Genomic DNA, 27,116 nt, shown 5'->3' on the forward strand with positions numbered 1-27,116 from the left:
CCATGCAGACATACGGCCCTTTCAGAGAGGTCAGATATATTTGCACTGTGGTTAAGATTTTCACGGTCAAGAAATATTGAATTCCTCCCACATGCCAGGCACAGTACAGGTTGTTGAACCGAATGGGTTGGGGAGGGCAGGATTCTGCACCTTTGGTGGAGAATGTGGTAAATGTGGTGATGAAAGTGGAGCCAGGTGTACTTAGGGAAGGTATCATGAAGAGTAGGCCAGGAGGCTAGAGAAGGCCCTAACAGAGTCCAGTAAAAGCATGCATTCCAGATTTAAAGACCCATGCCATATCAATCAACATTTCTAAGTTTCTATGTATTTGTGATATGTTTTGGTTTTAGTTATGTAAGAACTGTAAGAATAGTGTTATGTGTATAATAGTGTTAGGTGTATCTATATTTAGGTAATGTTATAATAAAATAGCTTAAATCAACACTGAGGCCCAGAATGTTTTTCCCTTTTAAAAGGAACTACTGAAGCCAATTTAGAGGAAGCACACTAATTCAAAAGATGAAGCAAAGGAATGGGAACCAAGGCATTTGGTGTCTATTCCTAGCTACTGGCTGGCAGCCCTCTGTGACTCCAATTCCCTAATTTGTAAAATATGACTCATAAGGAGTTGCAACTGAATATTTTAGAGTTTTTAAATTAATGAGGGATAAGTTTTTAAAAACTCCCTGATATGAAAGTTCCAGAAATCACTCACAAGTTTATTATAGCAAAGAAAATGGGCCTAAAAGGAAGCGAGTGAGTTCAGGACGTACAAGGAAAGGCAGTCAAGGGAGAAATCAAGAGGGAAGTGCGTGGTCAACTCCCCACAGCAGGAAGTGGCGCTCTGCAGATCAGAGCTATTACCGAATAAATACTTGCTGGAATTTCCAGAGATTACCAAACAAACATCAAGAAGGAAGTGGCTTTTTTCTCTTTGGAAAGTTTTATTATGGAAAATTTCTAACACGTACGAAGAGCCGAGAATAGTAACGAGCACTACCCCGCAGCTTCAGGCAGTCGTCACTCACGGCCCGTTACGCTGGAGCAAATTCCAGACATCATATTATTTCGTCCCTAAATACGTAGGCACGCACCTCTAAAGCAGAACAACGGGAACCAAGGCATTTGGTGTCTATGCCCAGCTCACTGGGGGGCAGCCCCTGTATCTTCAATTCTGCAATTCGTAACATACGATTTATAGGGGAACGGAACGGAAATTTTTTTTAGGCAACCACAATCAAAAAGGAGGCGGTTAAATCCTCCTAAGGCTCCAGGAGGGAGGCTCACCCCAAAAACCTGGGTCGGCAGAGCTCAAGGCGCTGCCCGTTGACACCTCCTTTCGAGGCGGAGGCCCCGGCCGCTGCCCGCGGAACCCGCCTTCTAGGGCGCCTGCGGACCCTGGCGCCGCCCCTGCCCCGGAAGTCTCTGCCCATTGGCCCCAGCCGCCCCCGCACGCCCCTGCCGCCCTTGGCGCGCGGGGTGGGCTCGGGGGCGCGCACGCTGTGCGTGCCGGGCGCTCGGGACCGTACCTGGCGCGGCCCAAAGGCCCGCAATTAGGGCTGCCATGTTCCTCTCCGCGGCGCTCCGGGCCCGTGCGGCCGGCTTCGCCGCCCAGTGGGTAAGGAGGCTCGAATGAGCGCGGGCGCCGCCGCCGCCCTCCCCCTCTCTCTGCGCCTCCTGTTGCAGCGGGCACGCGGGAGCCCAGGGCCCTGGACGGGACCCCGGGCGGCGGCAAGGACACCGCGGCCTTCGCCCTCCTCAGGGAGGCCGCGTCGCCGTGGAGCGAGGGGGTCGGCGGTGCGGCTGCGGCGGGCGCGAGGCCTCCTTCCGGACGGGAGGCGGGAGGGCGGTGCCGGGACCCCCGCCCGCCTAGCAGGCCGAGTCTCTGCGCGGGGCGGCCCCAGGGTCCCCTAGCAGCACTGCCCTTGGCAGGTGGGGAAGTTGGCCGAGTGATGGCGTCACCGCGTCCCGCACCCGGAGGACGTCGGGGCCGCTCGCGCTCCTGACATCCAAGCCCGTCTCTAGAAAGGACGTGTACAATCGGGGTGAAACACCCGTTCGCACTAACTTAACAGAGCGTGTTCCAGAAATGACGAGGATGATGGCGGGGCATTTACCGGAAGGAAAGCAGCCTTTCCCCCAGCAGTAACGTAGAAAGGTTGAATCAGTTCTCGGCAGAAGGGAGGGCGGTGGCGCGCAGTAGCGGAGGATGAGCTCAGGGCCTTGCAGGGAGACCTGAGTTTGGATGGGGGGTGCACCGTCTTTCCACTTTTGGGCTCTTATTGTTCTCACCTGGTGTCCTCGGCTGTCAAGTGGGAGTATTCCAATTTGCAGAGTTTGGTCTTCAATAAACGCTTGAGGTTCTACTGTTACCTGCTGGGCTCCAGGTAACAATGTGGATAATAATAATGACAGGTGACATTCCGTGACTGCCCTTCTAACCAGGCCCTTCTAGCCTTTTACAAATAGTGGAATATCAGAATGACCTAGCAAAAGTCAGGAAAGATGTGAGTAAAGTGGTCTCACCAATAAAGTTCCTTTTCTATAAGAGAAACCTTTAAGGAAATCATTTACATTTTCAAAGAAATTGCTTATTTTGTTATAATTGCTGCTTTATTAGCCAGCTGCCAATTTCTTCAGCCACAGGATTTTATTCAGTTCATCATTGCTTTAAAAATATCCAGAATTTAGTAGTGTCTAGGGGAAGACACTAATTGTGTGACCTTGAGCCATATTTCTTAATTTCCTTGAGCTCTATTTTTCTTTTCTGTAAAGTGCAGTAATACCTTATTGAGCGATTGTCAAGAATTGCCTAAAAATTATGAAATATGGAGCAACAGCTACTCAAAATAGGTTTATTTCCATCTTTCCTTTAGTAATTGCCCAAAGTTTTCTGTAATGTTGACACCATTTTACAACTCATCATGCCTCTCTCCCAAGCCACTAATTAGTTTCGTAGGGGTGAGAGAGTTGTGGTGGCATTTTCAAGGATTGTGTTTTCAGTTTTAGAATTTTAATTTGGTTCCTTTTTTATAGTTTCTATTTCTATCTTTTCACTTATTGAAGATTTTTTTCTTTCTGTCCTTAAGCACTGTTGTAGCAGTTTTGAAATTATTGTTTGGTAATCTCCGTTGTCTTCTTTCTTGAAAATGGGTTGTTTTCCTTTTTTGTTGTTTTATGTTGAGTGATTCTGGATTGTATCCTGGACATTGTGAATGATGTCATAGAGGCTCTAGATTTTTAAAATTCCTCCAAAGAGTATTTCGTTGTAGTTGTTGCAGGCAGGCAATTAACTTGAACTGCAGTCTGGCTCCGTTGTGGACAGCGGCTCAAATACTGGTTCAGTTCTTTTAGCTGGGCTGTTTGGAGTCTGCCCTGTGTGCATGCATGTTTGGAGTTAGCCACAGAATTGGGGGCTTCTCCACTCTGGCTTTTCCTTTTCTGGGATTTCCCACTTGCCTATGCCTCTCCTGTGGTTGTCCCAGCCTCTCCTGTGGTACTTCAAGACATTAGGGCTGCAGGTTTTCTCTTGGAGTTTTAGCTGCCCAGCATGGGATAGACTGGGGCCTGCCTTCACAGTAAAAGATGTAAAGAAAAAAAAGAACCCTTATTGGCTTCTTCTAAGTCTAGACTCCCTTCATGTGTCTGCCTGCATTTGGTTGTTCGTCAGTGCCTTCAGAAAGATTTTTGGTTTTTAATTTTTTAAAAAATATTTTGTCCAGAGTTTATAGTTGTCACCCAGTGGTTTGGCCTGATAATAATCTACTCAGCCGTACTAGAAGTAGAATGTTCTTTGGTGGCATTTTTCTTCCTAAATTTTAAGGTTTGTAGAATGAAATGTTTTCCCATTCCATTAGAGATTCCATTTATTTTGCAGTATCTACATTTTGGCTCTAGGACATTAACCCAGTTCTTTAGAAAGAAAGAAAGAGAGAGGGAGGAAGGGAGGGAGGGAGGAGGAAAAGTGAGATTAGAGGGCATTTATATTAGTTTTTTATTGCTCTTGTAACAAGTTACCACAAATTTGGTGACATACACCAATTTATTATCTTATGATTGTGTAGGTTAAAAGTCTGACATGGGTCTCACTCGGCTAAAACCAGGGTGTTGGTAGAGCTACCTTCCTTTCTGGAGATTCTAGGGGAGAACCTGTTTCCTTGGCTTTTCTAGCTTCTAGAAGGTGCCCTTCTTTGTTGGTCCATAGCCCCCTTCCATCTTCAAAGCCAGCAAGGGCAGGTCAAGCTCTCACATACCATTCTGACCCTGCTCTAACTTTGCTCACTCCTCTGCTGTTTTAAGAGCCCTTGGGCCCACCCTGATAAGCCAGAAAATCTCCCTATTTTTGGATCAACTGATTTGCAACGTTAATTCCATCTGCAACTGTAGTTCTCTTTTGCTGTGTATACTAACATATTCACAGCTTCCCAGGATCAGGATGTGGGTATCTTTGGGGCACCATTATTCTTGCCTGCCACAGCCATAAACAGTTTAGGGGAAAGAGAAAATGAACACATTTTAAGTTTATACACGGGGGTTCAGTAGGTCACTATTAGACACTACAAACTCAGATCTTTATATTGGAGATGTGAACTCAGTCTCCAGTGTAAGGATAAAAATAGTATGCTAGGGCTTCCCTGGTGGCGCAGTGGTTGAGAGTCCGCCTGCCGATGCAGGGGACACAGGTTCGTGCCCCGGTCCGGGAAGATCCCACATGCCGTGGAGCGGCTGGGCCCGTGAGCCATGGCCACTGGGCCTGCGCGCCGGAGCCTGTGCTCCGCAACAGGAGAGGCCACAACAGTGAGAGGTGCTGAGAAGCAGAGCAGCCTCCCTAAGGTTATAGTAATTGGTGAAGGTGAGACTGACTGAAGTGATGTTTGGACATTTCATTTCTATGAAGTATTCTTCTCCTTAGGACATTGGAGAGTTATTGGTATCCATACTGGATTTTAGATATGTAAAGAATGCTTTGTTTAATTTATGGGCAAGATGGCTGAAAGTAATCACGAATATTGTGACCATTAATATGGTTATCTTAATCTGTAATGCTCCTTTAATACCTGAGTTGTTCGTTTTAGCTTTTCTATAATATAAAATTTGGCCAAATTTTACTTGATAATTCTCTCACAATGCTAGTAAAATCACTTATATTTCTTTAATCCAAATTAACATTTTTAGTTAAGCTGTTGATGCAAGTTTATTTGGAGAACATTTGTAAAACTCTCCTATGTATATTTGAAAATATTACAAAACTTAGTTTTAGTGGTTTAGTGGTTTAGTTTAGACGGCGTGTCCTCAAGTCAGAAAAACCTGTGTTTGACTTTTCATGGATTTAGCTGTGTGATCTAGTGAAAGTCCTTTTCTTTCCTTCTTTGAGCCTTAGTTTCCATATCTGTAAAACGAAGGGATGATAATAATACCTATGTAGGGATTTTGTGAGCCAAGGGAGGCAGGCCTTTTCATTTCTAATCTGTCTCCCTATATATGCTGTGTGTTTTTTTTAAAAAACAGTAAATGCAGCTCTTCTGTTCTTACGGAAAACCTAAATATATATACATTAACACAGAATTTTAGCAACTTAATGTCAAAGGTGATTTCTTCAAAATAGAGAAAGGGCTCAATTTGTTTATAAAACAAAAGCAAGCAAAATAATGAAGGTAAACTGATAAATATTAGCCCTCATTTGTTTTTCAACTGGGCATACACTGTTACTCATTCATAGCAAGTTATCACGTGGCCGTTTTCAAAGCTGCCCTGTTTTTTGATATCTTTAGGAACTTCACCTATTTTACTACATTCATTATAATATCCACATCAGGCATTTTCAGTAAAGGAATAAATAAGATATTAAAAGTTTGAATTATAGAGGGGAGGGGCAAGATAGAGGTAGGGGATTAAGAGTTACAACTACTATATATAAAATAAATAGGCTGCAAGGATATATTATTGTACAGCACAGGGAATATAGCCAATATTTTATAACTTTAAAAATATAGGGCTTCCCTGGTGGCGCAGTGATTGAGAGTCCGCCTGCCGGTGCAGGGGACATGGGTTCGTGCCCTGGTCCGGGAAGATCCCACATGCCGCGGAGCGGCTGGGCCCGTGAGCCATGGCCGCTGAGCCTGTGCGTCCAGAGCCTGTGCTCCGCAACGGGAGAAGCCACAACAGTGAGAGGCCCGCGTACCATACACACACAGACACACACACTCTATATATATACATATATAGCCACAACTACTGAGCCTGCGCGTCTGGAGCCTGTGCTCCGCAACAGGAGAGGCCGCGATAGTGAGAGGCCCACGCACCGCGATGAAGAGTGGCCCCCGCTTGCCACAACTAGAGAAAGCCCTTGCACAGAAACGAAGACCCAACACAGCAAAAATTAATTAATTAATAAACTCCTACCCCCAACATCTTTTTAAAATTTAAGTGACTTGTGGAAGGTTACACGTTAGCAAGTGGCAGCATGGTGATCTAAACCCAAATCTTCCATTAAAAAAACCGTCATGATCATCTGAAACTCCAGCTTTTCTTTCTGTAACTTAACTACTTCTTCCTGACTGTTCTCTATCAGTATGTAGTCTACAAGGATTTGGACTTTAAAACACTCTATTTTGGGGGGAGAGAGAGAGAGAGAGAATGTGTGTGTGTGTGTGTGTGTGTGTGTGTGTGTAAATTCACGTGCATATGCAGAGTTACAGGTCAGCCAGAGAGTGCCTCAAAATGGATTTTCCAGTATGCCGCTACATAGACCTCAAGACCAATTTTCAAGATTATCTGTATATTTTTAAGTAAGGTATGTGACATATCCTGGAATAATGAGGAAAGGATCAAAACTGAAGCTGTTCTAACTTAAGAGATTGGTGGTGTTTATTTTGATATACTGGGAAATTGGAAAGAGAATTAACAGTAGATGTTTCATTTTGTACTTGATGAACGTTTTGTTTTAAATAAGAATTTTTTTTTCAATTTGTCAATTCATGCTAAAAGAAAGCTAGAAAATAGAGAAAAATATAAGAAACAAAGTATAAAATAAGAGTCCCTTGTAATCTTGTTATCATAATAACAGATAAGCACTTTTAATTGTTAAGGCCATCTAGTATTTTCATTAATGTCTATATTGAATATATTGGGATGGTAGTTTATGCTTTTCTGTTTGTTTTGTTTAACCTTGATATTTTCCAGTTATGATTGTGCCACAAACACCTCTTTCTATGTCTTTTTTTTTTTTTTTTTTTTTTGCGGTACGCGGGCCTCTCACTGTTGTGGCCTCTCCCGTTGCGGAGCACAGGCTCTGGACGCGCAGGCTCAGCAGCCATGGCTCACGGGCCTAGCTGCTCCGCGGCATGTGGGATCTTCCTGGACTGGGGCACGAACCCGTGTCCCCTGCTTCGGCAGGCGGACTCTCAACCGCTGCGCCACCAGGGAAGCCCTATGTCATTATTTTTAAGAAATATTTTTCTTAGCTACATAATATGTAATGTATAATACGTGTGTGTTGTGTGTGTTGCATTTATTGTAAAGGAAGTTTTTATCATATATCTCAGACACCAAAAAGCAAAAAGAATATAATAAACATTGTGTATCCATCCACTTGCTGCCTAAGAAAGAAAGCAAAGCCAACACAGTTGAAGCCCCTTTGTGTACCACAGCTGATCAGATTCTCCCCTCCTCCCCCCATTATCCTGAATATATTTATCACTCCCATATTTTATACCTATGTTTCACATTCTGTACCTGGGTCTTTTCTTGTTAATTAAAGCAAGTGTTCTGTGTAAACTTATTTCTTGAACTGAAATATTATTTGGATCTAGGGAAAAGTTAAATCTGTGATTGTGTTATGTCACTGCTTTTGCTTCCTTGTCTGTTATGTTTGCCTTTGAATTGTCCAGCTCTTTGCCAGTTCCATGCTTTGTTTAATCCAGTGTTCTACCACCTGTGGTTAGTAGAACTCAGAAGTTGGAGGATTTCTGAACAACAGTAGAATTGCTTTTCAGGGAGAGGGTAGAGAAGGTAGAAGTGGGGGAGAAGCAATAAGGCAAAGAGAAATGAAATGCAACATAGAGAGTAATCAAATGGATTCCTTCCAAAGCAATTGAGTATGGTCAATCTGCATAGCGTTATAAGAAGCTTTCTGAAACTACCTTTATGGCTGGAGTTTCTAAATAATGTAGTAAAGAATTGAAAAGGGGGTGTACATTCAACTCATTTTTACAGAATGAAAACATGTTTATGAAATGAAAGCTATCCAACTTGATTCAGACAAAAGTGAAAGGCAGTAAGTTAATGGTACATTAACTCTGCAATTGCATGCCAAAAGAATGTAGGAGAAAGGATATGCGACTCAGGAGGCGACTCAGGAGATTAGGTTGTCATTCTGGTTCTTCCACTGACTCTTGCGTGTTACCTCAGGCAAGTTAGTAACCTTACCTTTTTTTTTTTTTTTTTGTGGTACGCGGGCCTCTCACTGCTGCGGCCCCTCCCGTTGCGGAGCACAGGCTCCGGACGCGCAGGCTCAGCGGCCGCGGCCCACGGCCCACGGCCCACGGGCCCAGCCATTCTGCGGCACGTGGGATCCTCCCGGACCGGGGCACGAACCTGTATCCCCTGCATCGGCAGGCGGACTCTCAACCACACCACCAGGGAAGCCCAGTAACCTTACCTTTGAATCTCCATTTCCTTATATCTCTCCTGAAATAGAGGTGGGCATGGTGTAGTGTGGTAGGCCATATCTCTTAAGATATTCTACTTCTATCAGTTGATTCTATTATTTTAAATTATGGCTCTTAAAATTTCATAAGGCTTTTGATTTACTAAACTCTCTTAAAATTTTAGGGAAGACATGTAAGGAATTTGCATAAGACAGCTGTGCAGAATGGAGCTGGAGGAGCCTTATTTGTGGTAAGTAATTACTTAGATTTCTTCAGAATGGAAGGAGTTGGAAATTTGGGTAGATACAACACAACATATCTTAAACACCAGTGTCTTTGGTATTTGCTGGCCATTGTGGGATTTTAAACATAGCTAATTGAATTCACTACATTTCAAGAGGTGTAGTTCCAGCTAAACCTCTCAAATTTAAATTGATACCAGCGCAACTCTGGGAATAAGAATTTAGATTATTCCTTGGTGAAATAACTGTGAACCTAACCTGATTTCTTGTCACACTTTAGGTTCTTAAAAATCATTCATGTTGGCTAGTGAAGACTCTGAGGCTGCAACTTGGGGAATCCCAAAATGGCACTAGCTTGAAACTCATAGATTTTAGTAATACAGCGAACACATTGGCAGTTGGCCTTTTATGTTTTTCGTGTCCAGGGTTTCACTACAGGTAGAGGTCGATGAATCCCTAGCTTGGTTGCACAATTCAGAAAGGCTAAGATATGTATCCGCTTTCCGTGACAAGGTACATTTTTTAGGAATCAATCTAGTGTTTAAAGGCAATTTAGTGGACTTGTATGTTGATTTAGAGTTAGTGGTATCATTTTGGAAAATGAATTATTTTTAGGCTGACTCTTAATAAATGAGTTAGCTATACTATTAATAAGTAGAGACCTGCTTTGTATTTTGTCATCTTTGTCTAAAAACATTAGAGATCATTGTCCAAAGTTTCCACTTTTTTTCTCTTCTATGTCCTTGAAAAACCAGAACTCTGAGAGTTAACTTACTAAGGGATTCAGTTCTGTGTTCACCATACATACAAAACATTAATTGATGTAAGTGTTAATCTCAGTGTGACTCATTTGATTTCCTGTTGACATGCCATTTCTTGTCAGTGTTTGAAGAGGGCCTGCTCTTTTGGAGAAGAAATAAAGCTTGCTGTTGGCTAGTTTCTGTTACAGAAAACTAGCTGTTGGCTAGTTTCTGTTACAGAAAACTAGCTGTTGGCTAGTTTCTGTTACAGAAAACTAGCTGTTGGCTAGTTTCTGTTACAGAAAACTAGCTGTTGGCTAGTTTCTGTTATGTGGAGAAGAAATGGTGCTTTTGTTGTAGGAGGTAGGTCCCTTTGACAATCTCGTACAATTTCTTTTGGAAAAATGCACATATTTTCACACTCAGTATTTTGTGTCTTAGGGACTTCCATTGTGGTCCAGTGGCTAAGTCTCTGCACTCCCAGTGCAGGGGGCCCGGGTTCCATCCCTGGTCTGGGAACTAGATCCCACATGCTGCAAGTAAGAGTTTGCATGCCGCAACTAAAGATCCCACATGCTGGGACTTCCCTGGTGGTTCAGTGGTTAAGCCTCCACACTCCCAGTGCAGGGGGCCCAGGTTCGATCCCTGGTCCAGGCACTAGATCCCACATGCATGCCACAACTAAGGAGCCCACCTGCTGCAACTAAGGAGCCCACCTGCTGCAACTAAGGAGGCCGCCTTTCTCAATGGACCCGACGCAACCAAATAAATAAATAAATAATAATTTTTTAAAAAAGGTCCCACATGCCACAACGAAGATCCCACATGCACAGCCAAATAAATAAATTAAAAAAAAATTTTATGTCTTAATTTCATTAGGCTTCCAATAATTGGTAATTTTTTATAATTAGATTACATTAGAAGATCCTATTCTCTAATCAAGTTGGATAATGCTTTTTTTGGGTTTTGATCCTAAAGCTACTTCTCATAACCTATAAAGGATGATTTTGAAAACTTCTAAATTTTTGAATTCTGCTAATATTTTGGTAATCATACTCATCAGATCTATATTTCATAATTAGTTTAGCTATTCTTCTTGATGCAAGGATAGGTTAATGTATATATCACGTTCGAATTAAAGCAAAGAGATTACATGAAAAGTAGTAGTAAAGTACAAAGTTATTCACACTTTTGAGGCAATTTTGATAATTTTGGAAAACATTTTTTTTCCTTTGTGTAGCACAGAGATACTCCTGAGAATAACCCAGATACTCCATTTGATTTCACACCGGAAAACTATAAGGTATGACTAAATTAACATTATAATTAATTTATAAAATATTTAGTATCTTCCAGATGTATAAAAACAAGTGCTTTTTCTTTGATACAGAGGATAGAGGCAATTGTAAAAAACTACCCAGAAGGGCATAAAGCAGCAGCTGTGCTTCCAGTCCTGGATTTAGCCCAAAGACAGAATGGATGGCTGCCCATCTCTGCTATGAACAAGGTACTTCATTTTTGTGTTAGTTCAAAAAGAGGAGTGATTGTGTATAGTAACTTCCTTATGTAGAAATTTCTCTGACATTCATTGATATCAGTCCAGGAGTTTGAAGCCCTTTAATCATTTATATGTTTCGTAACTCAAATTACATTTGTTTTTGTTGGTTCCCTTAATAATGCAGAGAACTGAAAGGGTAGAGCTTTTTATCCTTGCAAGAAGTAGTAAAGGCATTATAGTGAAAGAGGCTTTCTTTTTTTCTGTCTTTGAGAGAAACGGTAATAATAATAAAAGATCCCAAATGTGTGTAATTTGCTGTCAAGATATTCTGAAAATGAATGTACTGCTTAAACACTAGAATTGCAGAGAAAAGGATCTGCTCACAGCTAATGTGAATCTTTTTAATATTTTGCATCTTTGGCTACAGGCTTTAACAAAAATACATATAATACATGGTATTTACGACACTTGATTATGGCAGCTTGGAATCCACAACCTACAGAAATCTTATGGGTGACCCATTTAAATATGGTTAATATATTCATGCATGTTTTAGGATTCATTTTTTCCTAGTAGTGTTTTCAGCAGTAATCCAGATTTCAAGTTTATTCATATCCTATTAATACAACTACATTTGTATGGTATTATGTGACAGTAAAGTGCCATATAAAACCTTACATTATTATTTGATTCTTGTGAGAATCACATGACTAATAAGCCAATGTGATAGAATGGAAAACATATTTTACTTTGAACTAAGAGATCTGATTTTTCTCTGGATTTCCTCATCCGCAATGATGATTTTGAACTAGGTAGAGCTCTTCCAATTATTATATTATGATTTCTAAGTGATAGAGCTGGGACTGAATCATTTATAATTCTATGCCTTTTTTACTTGACTGAATATTGCAGAGATTCTGCTATACTTCATTCTCCTTCACTTTCTAAAGTCTGACTATTAGGTTAGACCATTATTGTCTTTCTTGGAGTATAGGAATGTCCTCAATTTATCTAATAGAATCCCGGATGCAAATTTTAGATATAGCTCATTGATCTCTTATTTACTTTGTACAGTACTCTAACACTGTTGTGGACCTTTAGTTTTTTGTTTTCTTACTATGAAAAATGTTATAAAGCAAGTTTGGTTGGTACTATACTTAGTAAACATAGGTGCTTATTTTTCTTTTTTTTCCAGTAAATCACATATATGTTTGGGGGTTTTCTAAATTCCTTACATTATTTTTATAATAGCCAACTTCCTCAATAATGATTTAGATGCGTTTCTAATCATAAATACATTTTTTTTTTAATTTATGTTTTTAATAATGGTAAGCTTGTTGGAAGTCTTGCTGAGTGTCAAGCTTAGCAGAGCAAAATAAAATAAATGAGAGGGCTTCCCTGGTGGCACAGTGGTTGAGAGTCCACCTAACGATGCAGGGGACACGGGTTCGTGCCCGGGTCCAGGAAGATCCCACATGCCGCGGAGCGGCTAGGCCCGTGAGCCATGGCCGCTGAGCCTGCGCGTCTGGAGCCTGTGCTCCGCAACGGGAGAGGCCACAACAGTGAGAGGCCTGTGTACCGTAAAAAAATAAAAAAAATAAAATGAGAAACTAATGTGAGAACATTTCAAAAATATTGTCCTGTTCTATTTAGAATTGGTTGTATATGTGGGAGAGGCAAGAAATAGCATATAGAGAATAGAATCAAGATTCTTTCCACTTTGAGATTTTTAATGTTACTGTCCCCCCCCCCCCACAAAAGAAAGCCCAACCTTACAACAAAAACAAAATCCAGAGGCACATGCATCATTTCCTTAACCATCACTAAGGCGTAGGGAGGTGCACAGCAGCAGCTTGGGGGAGCTTTTTCAATTAAACACCAGGGACTTACAATTATTCCATTGGTCAGGCCCCAGTGTGTGTATTTTGAGAGAAATATTCGGACGTATAAGGCTGGTTTAGTATCACTAAATTAAATTTAGCATACCTACTTTAATCTTGCACAAGTGAGCCGGGATTAGACGTCTTTTGAGAATAAATTTCTTTTAGAATCCCTGATAAGAGAAAGTTTAATATATTTGTCATTTGAAATGCCATTTAATGAGTTCCTTTTTCATGTCAAAACCTGGATATATGTATAATTTTTAAGTGTCAAAATTGAAGGACTTAGCGTCGCAGATATCAGATACAGATATAGTTTCTGCTTTTGAAGAACTTTTTTGGTTTTTACCAAATTGAAGTAATATGCTCAATTAATAAATATTGTAATCATATTATTTTAAAATATTTTAGGTTGCAGAAGTTTTACAAGTACCTCCAATGAGAGTATATGAAGTAGCAACTTTTTATACAATGTATAATCGAAAGCCAGTTGGAAAGTATCATGTTCAAGTCTGCACTACTACGCCTTGCATGCTTCGTAACTCCGACAGCATACTGGAGGCCATTCAGAAAAAGCTTGGTATGGGACACAGTATATTTATAAATTTTATGAAAAAATAGAGTTGTATTTCGAGATTTGACCTATTTCTTACCTTGATTTTCAAACTTTTACCATCTTACTGGATCTGTACTTCACGAGTAAATTTTTGTCTTACTGTGTTTGCCCACCATTATTGCTTCCTATTTTGTATTCTTTAGTTCTCCTCCTCAAAGCTGAGTTTTCACGTTTTCTTCCTTAACCACTGAGTATGTTTTAAAAGCTTCTCGAAGTTTTAAAGTTTTCATTGTTTAGAAAATTAAGTTTCACTTGTTGTGTGATAGCATGTGGCACATAAAGAAGTGACTATATCATCCTTGTATCCTTCCAAACAAGACTTGGAACAAATAAGATACGAGAATAGGACTTCCCTGGTGGCGCATTGGTTAAGAATCCGCCTGCCAGCGCAGGGGACAAGGTTCGAGTCCTGGTCTGGGAAGATCCCACATGCTGCAGAGCAACTAAGGCCATGCACCACAACTACTGAGCCTGTGCTTAAAAGCCTGTAAGCCACAACTGCTGAAGCCTGAGTGCCACAACTACTGGAGCCCGCGTGCCTAGAGCCTGTGCTCCACAGCAAGAGAAGCCACCGCAATGAGAAGCCTGAGCACCACAACGAAGAGTAGCCCCCACTCACAACAACTAGAGAAAGCCCGCATGCAGCAACGAAGACCAATGCAGCCAAAAATAAATAAATAAATTTATTTTAAAAACAAAAATGATACTAGAATAGGAAGAATGCTTCAGGAAGGGAAATTTGGAATAAGATGTTATTACAATTATACTCCAATAAAGATGTTTAAAAAAGAAAGATGTTATTACAGTAGCATTCACAGAATTAAAAGGGTGTTTTACTATAAAAAACTGCCATTGCTGCATTTATCACTATACATATCAAATGAAGTAAAAGGAGGTGTCTCTTAATTTTGTTGTTACTTGCATGTTGTAAAAATAGTTGGAGGGTATAGAAGTATGTAAGACAGAAGTGTGAAGTCTGCTCAAAATCCTACCCCCCCCCATCTCCAAGGTACAAATTCTGATAACAGTTAGGTATATTAGTTTTAGATTTTATGTTGTTTTAATTATTTTCATTAAATACATAAATGTAATATGTCTGTTTGCTTTTTGCACTTGATTTTGGCTATAATAATATGTGTGCCTCATTTTTCTATTGTAAGTTAAATTATTCTGCAGTTACTTTCATGTGTACAACATGTCTTTGCATACTTGTCCAATTGTACACGAAGGTTGTTTACAAGAAGTAGAATTGCTGGGTCAGATTTTACTATATTTTGCTAAAATGCCTTCCCTAAAGATATGAGAGTACCTATATTCCTTACATTCTTAATCTTTGACATTAGCTGTTTTCTGATAGTATGACTGATTTTAGTAGGTTAATTATCATGATCAAAATGAAGATAATATGGTCTGATGCACTGTTATGTAACAACAAATACTGGAGATGAGTCCTCTGAAATTTGTTTTTAAAGAAACAAGTCCACTTAAATCCTTTAATGTTCTATAATAACTATACAGAGCTGTTTAAGAAATTTAATGCTCTTGAATACTTTTTATATGCCTCTGTAAATACTTCATGTATATATGCTTTTTATGTTGGGTTTTCTTGGTTCTTAAACTATATTGCAATTAAAATATAACCTGGTCCTTACCAGTGCTTATTTATATTTTTAGGAATAAAGGTTGGAGAGACTACACCTGACAAACTTTTCACTCTTATAGAAGTGGAATGTTTAGGGGCCTGTGTAAACGCACCAATGGTTCAAATAAATGACAACTACTATGTGAGTATTTACTTAAATATTTTAAACATTTGGTTTCTTGTCATGTGGATGTTGGTTTCTGAATTATTCATTTAGAAGAAACTGTTGGCATAAATATCTAGAAGGTTTCTTTTTTCCTGGTTTCCAAACTTTATTAAAAATCAAAGAATAGAAAAACTTTACATAAAATATGTCAGTTTTAGCTTCCACATTGTTGTCCACCAGAATGTTTTAAAAAAATTATTATCATTAGGGCTTCCCTGGTGGAGCAGTGGTTAAGAATCCGCCTGCCAGTGCAGGGGACACAGGTTCAAGCCCGGGTCTGGGAAGATCCCATGTGTCGTGGAGCAACTAAGCCTGTGCACCACAACTGCTGAGGCTGCGAGCCACAACTACTGAGCCCGCGTGCCACAACTACTGAAGCCCGCGCGCCTAGAGCCTGTGCTTCACAACAAGAGAGGCCACTGCAGTGAGAAGCCCGCGCATCACAAAGAAGAGTAGACCCTGCTCGCCACAACTAGAGAAAGCCTGCACACAGCAACAAAGACCCAACGTGGCCAAAAGTAAATAAATAAATTTTTAAAAATCTTTTAAATAATGAAAAATTTAATAATTTACATATAAATACAAAAAATAACCACCAAGGCTTAATAGATAATAATATTTTGCCACACTTGCTTTAGGTATTATAGTTTTTATCATTATTATACGCAGAAATAAACTATAGGTGAGGGTAAACCTCCCCCACCCCCATTCAAAATCCTGTTCTTTTCCTTTCATTCCCAGAGATAACCACTATCATAAATTTAGTGTGTTTTTCCTGTACATGTTTTTTAAACTTTCAAAATACATGTATCTAGGCTTGCTAATAATACTATATTGTGTGTTTTAAAAATTTGACAGAGATTGTATCGTACCTCTAAGAACTGCTTTAGCCAGATCTCAGAAGTTTTTTTTTTTTTTAAAGGAAGTTATTTTGTTTATTTATTTATGGGTACGTTGGGTCTTCGTTGCTGTGCGGGCTTTCTCTAGTTTTGTTGAGCAGGGGCTACTCTTTGTTGCGGTGTGTGGGCTTCTCATTGCGGTGGTTTCTCTTGTCGTGGAGCACGGGCTGTATGTGCACGGGCTCAGTAGTTGTGGCTCATGGGCTCTAGAGCACAGGCTCATAGTTGTGGCGCATGGGCCTAGTTGCTCCACGGCATGTGGGATCTTCCCAGACCAGGGCTTGAACCCATGTCTCTTGCATTGGCAGGCGGCTTCTTAACCACTGAGCCACCAGGGAAGCCCCTCACAAGTTCTTTTTTTTTTTTTAATATTTATTTTTGACTGTGTTGGGTCTTGGTTATGGCCTGTGGGATCTTTTGTTGTGGTGTGTGGGCTTCTCTCTAGTTGTGGCACACAGGCTCCAGAGCTAGTGGGCTCAGTAGCTGCAGCGCATGGGCTCTCTAGTGGCACGGGCTCCAGAGCGTGTGGGCTCTGTAGTTGTGGCGCACAGGCTTAGTTGCCTTGCACCATGTGAGATCTTAGTTCCCCAACCAGGGATCGAACCTGTGTCCCCCACATTGGAAGGTGTATTCTTAACCACTGGACCACCAGGGAAGTCCCATTACAAGTTTTGGTAAGTAATATTTTTATCATTTAGTTCTAAATATTTTTAAATTTGCATTTTGATTTCTTCTTTGACCTGTGTTTTTTAGAAGTGTTCTTAATGTCCAAGTGTATGGAGTTTTCTAGTTATCTTTTTTTAATTGCTTGCTAACTTAATTATATCATGGCTGTCATTCATAATATCTTGATAGTTCATAATTCTTAGAAGTTTGTTTATGGAAATTCTTTTAAGACCTGTGTCGAAGGTAGATGCTTCAAGAAGGGATTGACTTTGCTTCTCTCTTGCTCCTGGAAATACTACTGGCCCAAAAGAAATCCCCTCTTCCTATATCCTCCCCTCTTCTTCCCCTAAAGTGTAAGGTTCCAGAGTAACAGGGTTGTTTTGAGAGACAGTTTTAATTTCTAGTTTTCCCTTATATTGAGGGTAGAGCTTTTGGGGGGGGGGTCTCAGCTTTATGTGGTTTGGATGACCTCCTGTGTCCTGGAGATTTGTCCCTTGCCCCTCTAGGCTATGAAACCCTGAAGCCACGGTTTTTTGCTGTTCCACTGTCTCCCTAAGTTTTCATTGAGTTTTTGGCCTCTGGGTATTTTTTTCTTGTCAGTGCCTTGATATTGATAAAATTTTAAAGGTTTTAAAAAAATTTTATCCAGCATTGTTAGTTGTTACAATAGGACATTCAGTCAGGATAGCTGGACTGCCATAATGCCTGTAATGGAAATCTACATTTTTTTTTTTAAATGAAGATGAAATTGGACTTCTTTGGCATTTTACATTTCTAGGATGTTTTTATTACCTGTAGGGGTTTTCTTCATTTTAATGATGGTGATTCAAATTTCTTACCTCCTCTTTCTCATACTTAAAAAAGAAAATTCCTTTAAAAATATGGCAATAACTTACCCTTTTCCCACACTTCTGCAATTTACTCATAATCATGAGGATCTTAATTTAATCAGGAATTAGACAGTCAAGGCTTTATATGAAGCACTGTAAGTCTAAATATAGTAGACTGTGGATTTATGCAAGAGATTCAGCTAGTAGTGGTATGGTCTTTGGTGAGGCAGTTAACTGTTTTTTTATTATTATTATTTATTTATTTTTGGCTGCATTGGGTCTTCGTTGCTGCACGCGGGCTTTCCTTAGTTGCATCGAGTGGGGACTACTCTTCGTTGCGGTGTGTGGGCTTCTCACTGTGGTAGCTTCTCTTGTGGAGCACGGGCTCTAGGCGTGTGGGCTTCGGTAGTTGTGGCACATGGGCTCTAGAGCATGGGCTCAGTAGTTGTGGCCCACGGGGTTAGTTGCTCTGTGGCATGTGGCATGTTCCCGGACCAGAGCTCGAACCGGTGTTCCCTGCCAATCTTGGCAGGCGGATTCTTAACCACTGCGCCACCTGGGAAGCCTGAGGCAGTTAACTTTTATGGATCTCAGCTGACCAGTGGATAAATGAAATAGTCACATAAACTGTGATTGGATACCGATTAGAGAGAAATATTAAATACATTTTGAGGATGGTTGGGTAGCTTTGAATATGGTCTTGACATTTGATTTTATTAAGGAATTATTGTTAGTTAATTGGGTGTGGTAATGACATTGTGTTACTTAAGAACATTTAAAAATGTTCTGGGAGTTCCCTGGCGGTCCAGTGGTCAGGACTCTGGGCTTTCACTGCTGTGGCCTGGGTACAGTCCCTGGTCAGGGAACTAAGATCCCACAAGCTGTGCAGTGAGGCCAAAAAAAAAAAAGTTCTTAGGAGATGCCTGCCCGCTGTGGTTATTAGGGGTGAAGTGTCATGATGTCTGCAACTTGCTTTTAAATGTACAGCCAAAAAAAAACACAAACAAAACAAAACCAAAAGGCATATGTGTACATAATTCAGATATGGTAAGGAATATGGTTATTCATGTATACTTTTCAAATTTTCATAATAAAGAGTTGGGGGAGATAAAATCATTAGGTGAGTTTAAAGATTCCTTCTAGTTTTGAGGTTCTGAGCATCTGTTGCACCCTAAGCAGTTCTTATTTTTATAAATGTTTATTCTATATTAAAGGGCTTCTATGAGGCTAGGCATTGAATATACAGTACTGAATCATGATTTCTCTAGCATAGTACCAGGGTCCTAAAAACATTTTCTTAAGTACATAACAGTTTGGGAGGGGTAGAGGGGATATAATGTAGTTTAGGCACTTTTATTAGTTTAATCTTGCCCCATTCTGTTTTGACTGTCTTTTGACTAAACCTAGGGTGCAGCCAGGGGTAGGAGTGTGTCTGTGTGTTTTAATTGTATTTGTTATTTTAAATAACAGAACCCTTGAGGTAAGAATTTTACACAGGTGCATAGTATACAAAATACAAAGCTGTTCTGGTTGAAACAGGGATTGGAGGGTCCAGATTTATTAAAATAAATGTGTCCAAAATAAGTTTTTTACTTTTCCCTTTGAAAATTAAGTGAAGTTTGCAACAGGATGAATTTCACCTGGGAAATAAAGAAGATATCACTAGGGTACTAGATCATTAGCTTAGGGATAGATATTAGGCATCTACTTTTTATGACTGCTGGTGCATGACTGCTGATGCTAATTACTATTTGCATCTCACTGATTCTTCAAGGACATAGCATTTGTTGAGCATGTGCATGGCAGTGTTCTATTTTATTTATTTTCTCTTTTAATCCTCAAAACGCTCTGAAGTCAGTTTATGAATGAAGAAACAAATTTGGGGAAGCCGAGTAATTTCTCTCAGATTGCTGGCTAGTAAGTGTTGGGACTTCAGCTCAAATGCAGAACCGTCTCCCTTCAAAGTGCTGCTCTGTGCTGCCTCTTCAGCTGCAGCTCCTATTGCTATTGCATTTAGCAGGACAGACTATGTATAGGAGTTACTCAGTTGTTGCTGCCTTGGTAACTAACTTGTGAGCTGAGACAGACAGTAAACTGTTATTAGGGATTTACACTGATTTTGAGGTAGGATGTAATTTTAATATTTGACGATTTTACTTTTTTTCTTTTTTTTTTACTTTTTTTCTAGGAGGATCTGACACCTAAGGATATTGAAGAAATTATTGATGAACTCAAGGCTGGCAAAATCCCAAAACCTGGGCCAAGGTATCCTTTTATTTCTTTTTAATAAATTTTAATGGCTTAACCTACGTTAGTCTTTCATGTAGACTTAATTTTAAAATTTTAAACCCTAAGTCGACAGGAGTTTTCAGGAGTCTTGAATACTATCTAAATCAACTTGTCATTTAAAGCAATGATTTTTTTCCCCCGTCTAAAACCCTATACCCTATCAGATAATCATCTAAAACCCTATCAGATAATCATCCATCTACTTGGATGTTATAAAGAAGGGAAATGTACTGCAAATAGAAATCTATTTCATTGTTTAAAAGTTCATACTGCCAGGATTTGACCCAAAGTCTGTCTTCCCTCTGATTTCCACCTAAAGGTCCAAAGGTTCTGTCCTTTGAACAAACACAAGATAATTTTTATATCTCTTCCAAATGCCAGCTCTTTAGTTACTTGAAATAGCTATCTCATCTTCCCCATATCTTTTCTCAGATTTAATATTCACAGTTGTTTCATTGTTTTTCCTTATATGACATAGTTTTGGTCTCCCTCCTTGGCAGGTCTTCTGGTTGGAAATGAGTTTCTTAATGTGACACTTAAACTAATCACAGTATTTGAGATATGTACTTAGCATATGGGGCATTGTGGGACTGTCTTCTTTATTCCAGACATCATGCTTATAATAATGCAGCCTAATTACATCAATTCTTACTTCAGATACATTACACCATTAAATTGTACTTACAGTCAGTTAGAATGCCTAGATCTTTTTTCAACTTAAACATTGTTTTATCCAGGCTACTCCCATCCTGCAGTTATGTTACTAACTGCAGTAATTAATAACTACTAATTACTCCTCATTCAGTTATGAACCTGAACTTTTGCTGCTAAACAAACCCCTATTCCTTATCTAAGTGTTCACATTACTTAAAATTCTCTCTTAATACTAGCAATGTTTGCATGGTTTTATACAGTTATAGTCCCTTTGTATTTTTTCTGCTTATGTTATATAAAATTTTCCTTGTCTCAATATATATATATAGGTTTTAAAGGCCATATAGTATTCTAATGTATTGCGAGAACTATGATGTGCTCTTTATTACCCTGTTTTAAAATATATTTTCCTTCTTTTTGTTAAAAACAATTCCCTGAGGTTGAATTACTAGGTCAAGAGGGTATGCACGGTTCTGTAGTCTGCAAGAAGTACTGAGAATTACTCCCTCATTGTTCTGGCCGACTAATAACCCTACCTAATAAGAAAAAGAGGTCAGTTCAGGATAACTTAAGTTTAGTAAAGGCAAGCTGGTCCCTAAAAAACATACACTTCTTTCAACACTTGAATTTGCTTAAAGAGGTTTGGCATTCTCTTCCTAGTTCCTCACTTACTTGGGCTACACTGAAAACATTTTTTAGGAATAAAACATTTCCACTGTGAAGAATTAGTCTCCTTTATGGAGGCTACTGAAGTGAAACCTTTTGTCATTTAACATTACAGTATTTCTCTTAGCCACTGGTCCTGTCCCTTACTTATCCTTGCTTCAACTGTAGCCGCCCCTTGCCCAGAAACAAAAGTTCATAATATCTTTCACAAACTTTAGCTTGTTTTTAGGACTCAGATGTTTTAAAATAAGTTCGTGCTACTCTTTTGTTTGTACTTAAACCCATAATACTTCTTTCAACTTTGGGGTACTTTGTTTTAATATCTCAGGTGCCCATTTCCTTGTGAAATCCACTTGGTTTCTTTAAATGTCCCCTTTTTTTCTCATTAGGTATTGTTTGTAATTCTGTAGTCATACTTTTGGAGCTTAGACCCTCCTCCGTCCTTTCTTGTGAACTTTGTGATCTATCGATGACAACATTAATCCAGCATTAAATCTCCTGCCACACAAACAGACAGAAAGTTGCTTTGTCTACTTTATTGTATTCCCTCAGCATTCATTTGTTTCACAAATATTTCTGGATATGTGCTGTGTGCCAGTCACTGTTTTAGGTTGTGCATACAAATTATGAACAAGGTAAAGTCGTCATATATTTTATATTCTAGTGATGGAGAGAGACAACTAGTGTAATACCTGAATAATAAATGCTAGGAGGAAAATAAACAGGTTAGGGGATGGAGGATGACTGGAGGTAAATTTAGTCAGGTGAGGCCTGTCTGAGGTGGTGAATTAATGACCTGAATGATAAGCCCAAAGGAACCATGTAAAGAGCTGGAGGAACAGTGTTGCAGAGGGAGAGGAAAAGGAGGTATTAAGTTCCTGGAGGAGAAGTAAGATGACAGTGTGGTTGAAGTGAGTGATCAAGGAGGAAAGTGGTGAAGAGGTTGGAGAGGTAGGTAGAGGCCCAGGTAAGCAATTTGGGTTGAATCCTAAGTATAAAAAGCTGTTGGAGTGTTTTCAGTAGGGAATGATATGCGTGATCTTGTTAAAATTATTGTCGTAGTTGCTGTGGAAAGAATAGTTTAAAATTTAGTGGATGTTGTAGGACAGAGGAATTACGAATGATTTCTAGCTTTTTAGTCTGAGCACCTCAGTGATTCCTTTAACTAAAATGAGGAAGATTTGGGGTAGGGCAAGTTTGGGGAAGAAAAGTCACTTTGTTTTGGACATGCTACTTAGCATGTTTGAGATGCCTACTTAGACATCCATGGTAGAGTGCTGGAAGTTTAGATATGAGCTTGGGATTTAGGGAATACCTTAGGGCTGGAAATATGAATTGGGGATTCATTAGTTATTATAGATGGTATTTAAAGCCATGTCTGGATGAGATTACCAGGGGTGAAATTAAGAGTTTGTTGTTGTTTTCAGTACAGGAGATACTATAACATTGTATTTTAACATTAATAAACAGGAACTAAGTACCACAGTAAAGCACTTTCGACATCTAATAATAATAGGGATGGTGCTTATCAGTAACTGTAAATAGTTCTTCAATGTGATTTTTTTGACGGTGTTCTAGATTTGAGCCAAAGACCTTAAGAATTACTGGTTTCTCGGGGCTTCCCTGGTGGTGCAGTGGTTGAGAGTCCGCCTGCCGATGCAGGGGACATGGGTTCGTGCCCTGGTGCGGGAAGAGCCCACGTGCCGCGGAGCGGCTGGGCCGGTGAGCCATGGCCGCTGAGCCTGCGCGTCCGGAGCCTGTGCTCCACAACGGGAGAGGCCACAACAGTGAGAGGCCCGCGTACCGCAAAAAAAAGAATTACTGGTTTCTCAACCTATTTTTATTTCCTACGTATCACCTCTTATTTAAAAAGCTAATATAGGGAATTCCCTGGTAGTTCAGTGGTTAGGACTCTGTGCTTCCACTGCATGGGGCACAGGTGGTCAGGGGACTAAGATCCTGCATGCCATGCGGTGCGGCCAAAAAGGATTTTTTTTAATAAATAAATAGCCGAGATAAATCTAGTTTTCAGTAATTGCAGAGCATCCACCAGTGGTATATGTAAAGAGTGTATCTGGACATGGTAATTCAGAATGTCTTCCCAGCATATGAAAATAAGAACTTCCCCAAGTTAATTTCTTGGCTATTGAGAGAGACTGTGATGACAGCAGTAACCAAAATAGTTATAGCTGTTCTTTAAATTAACCAAAGCTGGCTACTGCTTTTTTATTAGTATTTTTATAATAAAGCCCTCTGCTTAAATATTTGAAAGAGGTGCTAGTTGTGAGTCTTTGAGTAATTAGAGAAATTAAACTGGTTCAGTGTTAACTGATTTCTGAGTACCACTATCAGGTGTACTCTGGCCACAATTGGTAAAGATTTCTCTTTGTGGTTCAAAACTGCTTTATTATTTTGGTAAATGATGGCTAGAAATAAAAAAACTGATGGTAAGACAACATTCTTTCTTTTGACATTTATAAATATTTGTGTGCTAGAGATTCTTTTTTTTTTTTAATTTATTTTTGGCTGCGTGGGGTCTTCGTTGCTATGTGTGGGCTTTCTCTAGTTGCGCAAGCTGGGGCTGCTCTTCATAGCTGGGGCTGCTCTTCATTGCGGTGCACGGGCTTCTCATTGCCGTGGCTTCTCTTCTTGCGGAGCACAGGCTCTAGGGCACGTGGGCTCTAGAGCACAGGCTCAGTAGTTGTGGCGCATGGGCTTAGTTGCTCTGTGGCACCCTGGACCAGGGATCAAACCTGTGATCCCATTCATTGGCAGGCGGACTCTTAACCACTGCACCACCAGGGAAGTCCCTAGAGATTGTTCTTATTTTCAATTAAAGTACTGAACATAACTTCTAAACCTGCTTTCAATTACTAATTAATAGATAGGGGTTTTTTTTAGTATGGACTATCTAAAACTAATTTTAAATCCAACTTGAATTATTCATATTTAGTTTTATAAAGATATTTTAAATTTTACAGAATTCTGTGGAGTACAGATAACATCTGAGGTGTTTAAAAGTATAGATAGGCTACAAAGTATATATACAAAAGATATAGGTGATTGATGATAAACTCTAGACAGTAAAGTCACTGGTTTTTTAATACTAAATGTAGGGGCAGTGGTGCATATATCTCAGTAATATTAAAAAGATAAGCACTAAACTTTCATAAAGCAGCTTTTAAGAAGTACTTTTTTTAAAAAATAAATATTTATTTTTGGCTGTGTTGGGTCTTAGTTTCTGTGCGAGGGCTTTCTCTAGTTGCGGCGAGCGGGGGCCACTCTTCATCGCAGTGCGCGGGCCTCTCACTGTCGCAGCCTCTTTTGTTGTGGAGCACAGGCTCCAGACGCGCAGGCTCAGTAGTTGTGGCTCACGGTTGCTCCGCGGCATGTGGGATCTTCCCAGAACAGGGCTCGAACCCATGTCCCCTGCATTGGCAGGCAGATTCTCAACTACTGCGCCACCAGGGAAGTCCAAGAAGTACTTTTTTTAAGCCATAAAAAGTGTACAGAAAGGCCAAGTTTTCTAGAATGCAAATGAGTTAAAATGATTACTGTGCAAGTAGTGTTGGAATGGCTAAAAAACCAGATTTACCTTTTGAATTGTACTGAAGAGAACAAGGTAATTAATAGATGGTATTTTAAGCATATCGGGGAAATCATTTTTTGTTTTTTATTACATGAAAATCTGGGTGTAAATTGTGGCTGTTGGGTGAATGGGTGGGGCTAGATCATGGCCTCTCTAGGGTTCTGAAGCATGTTTATAGATAAAGTGAGGGGGAAAGTTACATGATTAGTAGATTAAACCAAGTTTGTAGGCTTTACTGGAGTATTTACAGCCTTTATAGTATTTTAATGTGCATTTTGTGAATGGTGGGGGCAGGGGAAAGTTTGCAGGCAGGCATAACAGAGGACTGGAACCCCCTTTTTTCCCCGAAAGTATGTTATGGGATGGTAATTTCGTGGAACAAACTTTAGGAAACTGGACCAGATTATTCTTAAAGTTACTTTCTCATATGAAATTCCATAATCTGCATGTGAAGAGCTCATGCAGTATACATGATTAATTCTATTTACTGTTCCGGAAACTTCAGTTTTTTAATCTTTCTAAGTTGATCCTTTGTGTTGGTAACGAGGGTAGCTGAGCTTAAACCACAAGAGTAAAGGAGAAGAAAGAAAGGTCCTCCAAAATTGATCAATTTCATTATTTCAGTGGTAGTCAAAGAGCAGCAAGGGTACCTGTGCTGCCAGTTGACATAAAAAAAAAATTACTGTTTATTAAAGCTAAATATCATTTTGCTACTTACCCCAAAACTTTAATTTTAGGCTGTAACAGATAGTACAGTAACTGCTTTTTTACCTGGTTTTCATAGTGAACCTATAATGCAAATATATTAACTAATTTTTGACTTTGTAGGTATTCTTTATTATAATACACTACTTAGTTACTTGCATTTTGTAATGTAATAGCTTAAAAGATCTTATAAATGACTATGTGGTGTCATTTTCCTGTCCCCTCAACAAATGATTTTCTAGGGCTCTAAAAATAGACTTATAAGATTGATGACAGAATGTGAAGGGCAAAGCCAGAGGGAATAAAATGATTTAATTGAATAAGTTCTTCAGCTGAAATCTGTGGCAGGAACAAGGTAAATGAGCAAAGCCAGGGAATAGAAGGGTGAAACAGGAGTAGGTGCTGAGCTAGGCTCTAGCAACAGAGGTCAGACAGGGCAGAGGTTGAGCCTGAACGATTACCTGGGAAGTACGTGTGGTGGTGAAAAGACAGGTTCATTTACCTCTGCACTGCTTCCCTTCATAGAACTATAGGAGGACCTGTTCATGTTTTCTCTGTGGCTATGGTAGCCACCCTGATCTGGAACCTGTTTTTGAAAAATTAATATGAATAATTTAGCCTTTAAAAACAAAAATACAAACAGATTTTGTCTTTACGGCTTCTAAGGGACATCCTCCCAAATCTTCAGATCTCTCAAGGAATCCAGTTTTTGTTTCCAAATACAGTGTGTAACTGTGTATTCCCTGCGACAGTGGATCTCAGTCAAAATAAAATTCAAATATAAAAAGAATAAATGTAGTGCTCTAGTTTATTAAAACATGCTTTTTAAAAATGTCCTCTGGGGCCAGGTTATTTTGCTGTAGTTCTTAGCTATGATCTTCGGGCAGATGCTGCATCATCCCAAGCCTTGGTTTCTGTATCTGTAAAATATTTTGGCCAGTGTCCCTTGTCTCCTGGTATTGTTGTAAAGATTTAACGAGCCAGAGATGTATGTACACTGCTCAGTCAGTGGGAACTAGTATTAGTATTATTTTTATATTTTTCATATTTCATATTTTTATGTCAGTTTTTATATTTAAACTTAGGGAGAGAAAATCTTGCGGCAGTTGTAATGTTTGGATTAAATAATCCATGCTAGTTTTCTGAGGAGAAATAGTTACTTAACTGAGCTCTTGTGAGGTAACAGTTATAAATGGTAATCATTAGCAGTCAATTTAATGTTACTTTTCCTTTCAGGAGTGGACGCTTCTCGTGTGAGCCAGCTGGAGGTCTTACCTCTTTGACTGAACCACCTAACGGACCTGGCTTTGGTGTGCAAGCAGGCCTTTAATTTATATTCAACTGTAAATATGTCACTGGAGAAATAAAATATGAATCTCCTATCTA

The 27,116-nt window shown here is 39.7% G+C and overlaps 1 protein-coding gene across 1 annotated transcript; it reads left to right on the forward strand.

Moving 5' to 3' along the window:
- The first annotated feature begins 1,429 nt into the window (after window positions 1-1,429).
- On the forward strand, window positions 1,430-27,116 carry NDUFV2 (NADH:ubiquinone oxidoreductase core subunit V2). The gene is made up of 8 exons (XM_029222963.1): window positions 1,430-1,618; window positions 8,833-8,898; window positions 10,871-10,933; window positions 11,021-11,137; window positions 13,420-13,588; window positions 15,299-15,408; window positions 20,016-20,092; window positions 26,967-27,116. The coding sequence occupies exons 1-8, from the start codon at window positions 1,565-1,567 to the stop codon at window positions 27,058-27,060; spliced, it is 750 nt and encodes a 249-aa protein (XP_029078796.1). The 5' UTR covers window positions 1,430-1,564; the 3' UTR covers window positions 27,061-27,116.

The sequence above is a fragment of the Monodon monoceros genome, unplaced genomic scaffold (genome assembly GCF_005190385.1).
Source record: "Monodon monoceros isolate NGI ecotype Baffin Bay Population unplaced genomic scaffold, NGI_Narwhal_1 Super_Scaffold_1, whole genome shotgun sequence".
Lineage (NCBI taxonomy): Eukaryota > Metazoa > Chordata > Mammalia > Artiodactyla > Monodontidae > Monodon > Monodon monoceros.

Bases quoted from the DNA above. Each gene is read 5' to 3' on its own strand.
- NDUFV2 (XM_029222963.1), top strand. From the start codon at position 1,565: ATGTTCCTCTCCGCGGCGCTCCGGGCCCGTGCGGCCGGCTTCGCCGCC. The intron at 8,899-10,870 runs GTAAGTAATTAC...TCCTTTGTGTAG, and splicing joins CTGGAGGAGCCTTATTTGTG to CACAGAGATACTCCTGAGAA. The intron at 11,138-13,419 runs GTACTTCATTTT...AAAATATTTTAG, and splicing joins CCATCTCTGCTATGAACAAG to GTTGCAGAAGTTTTACAAGT.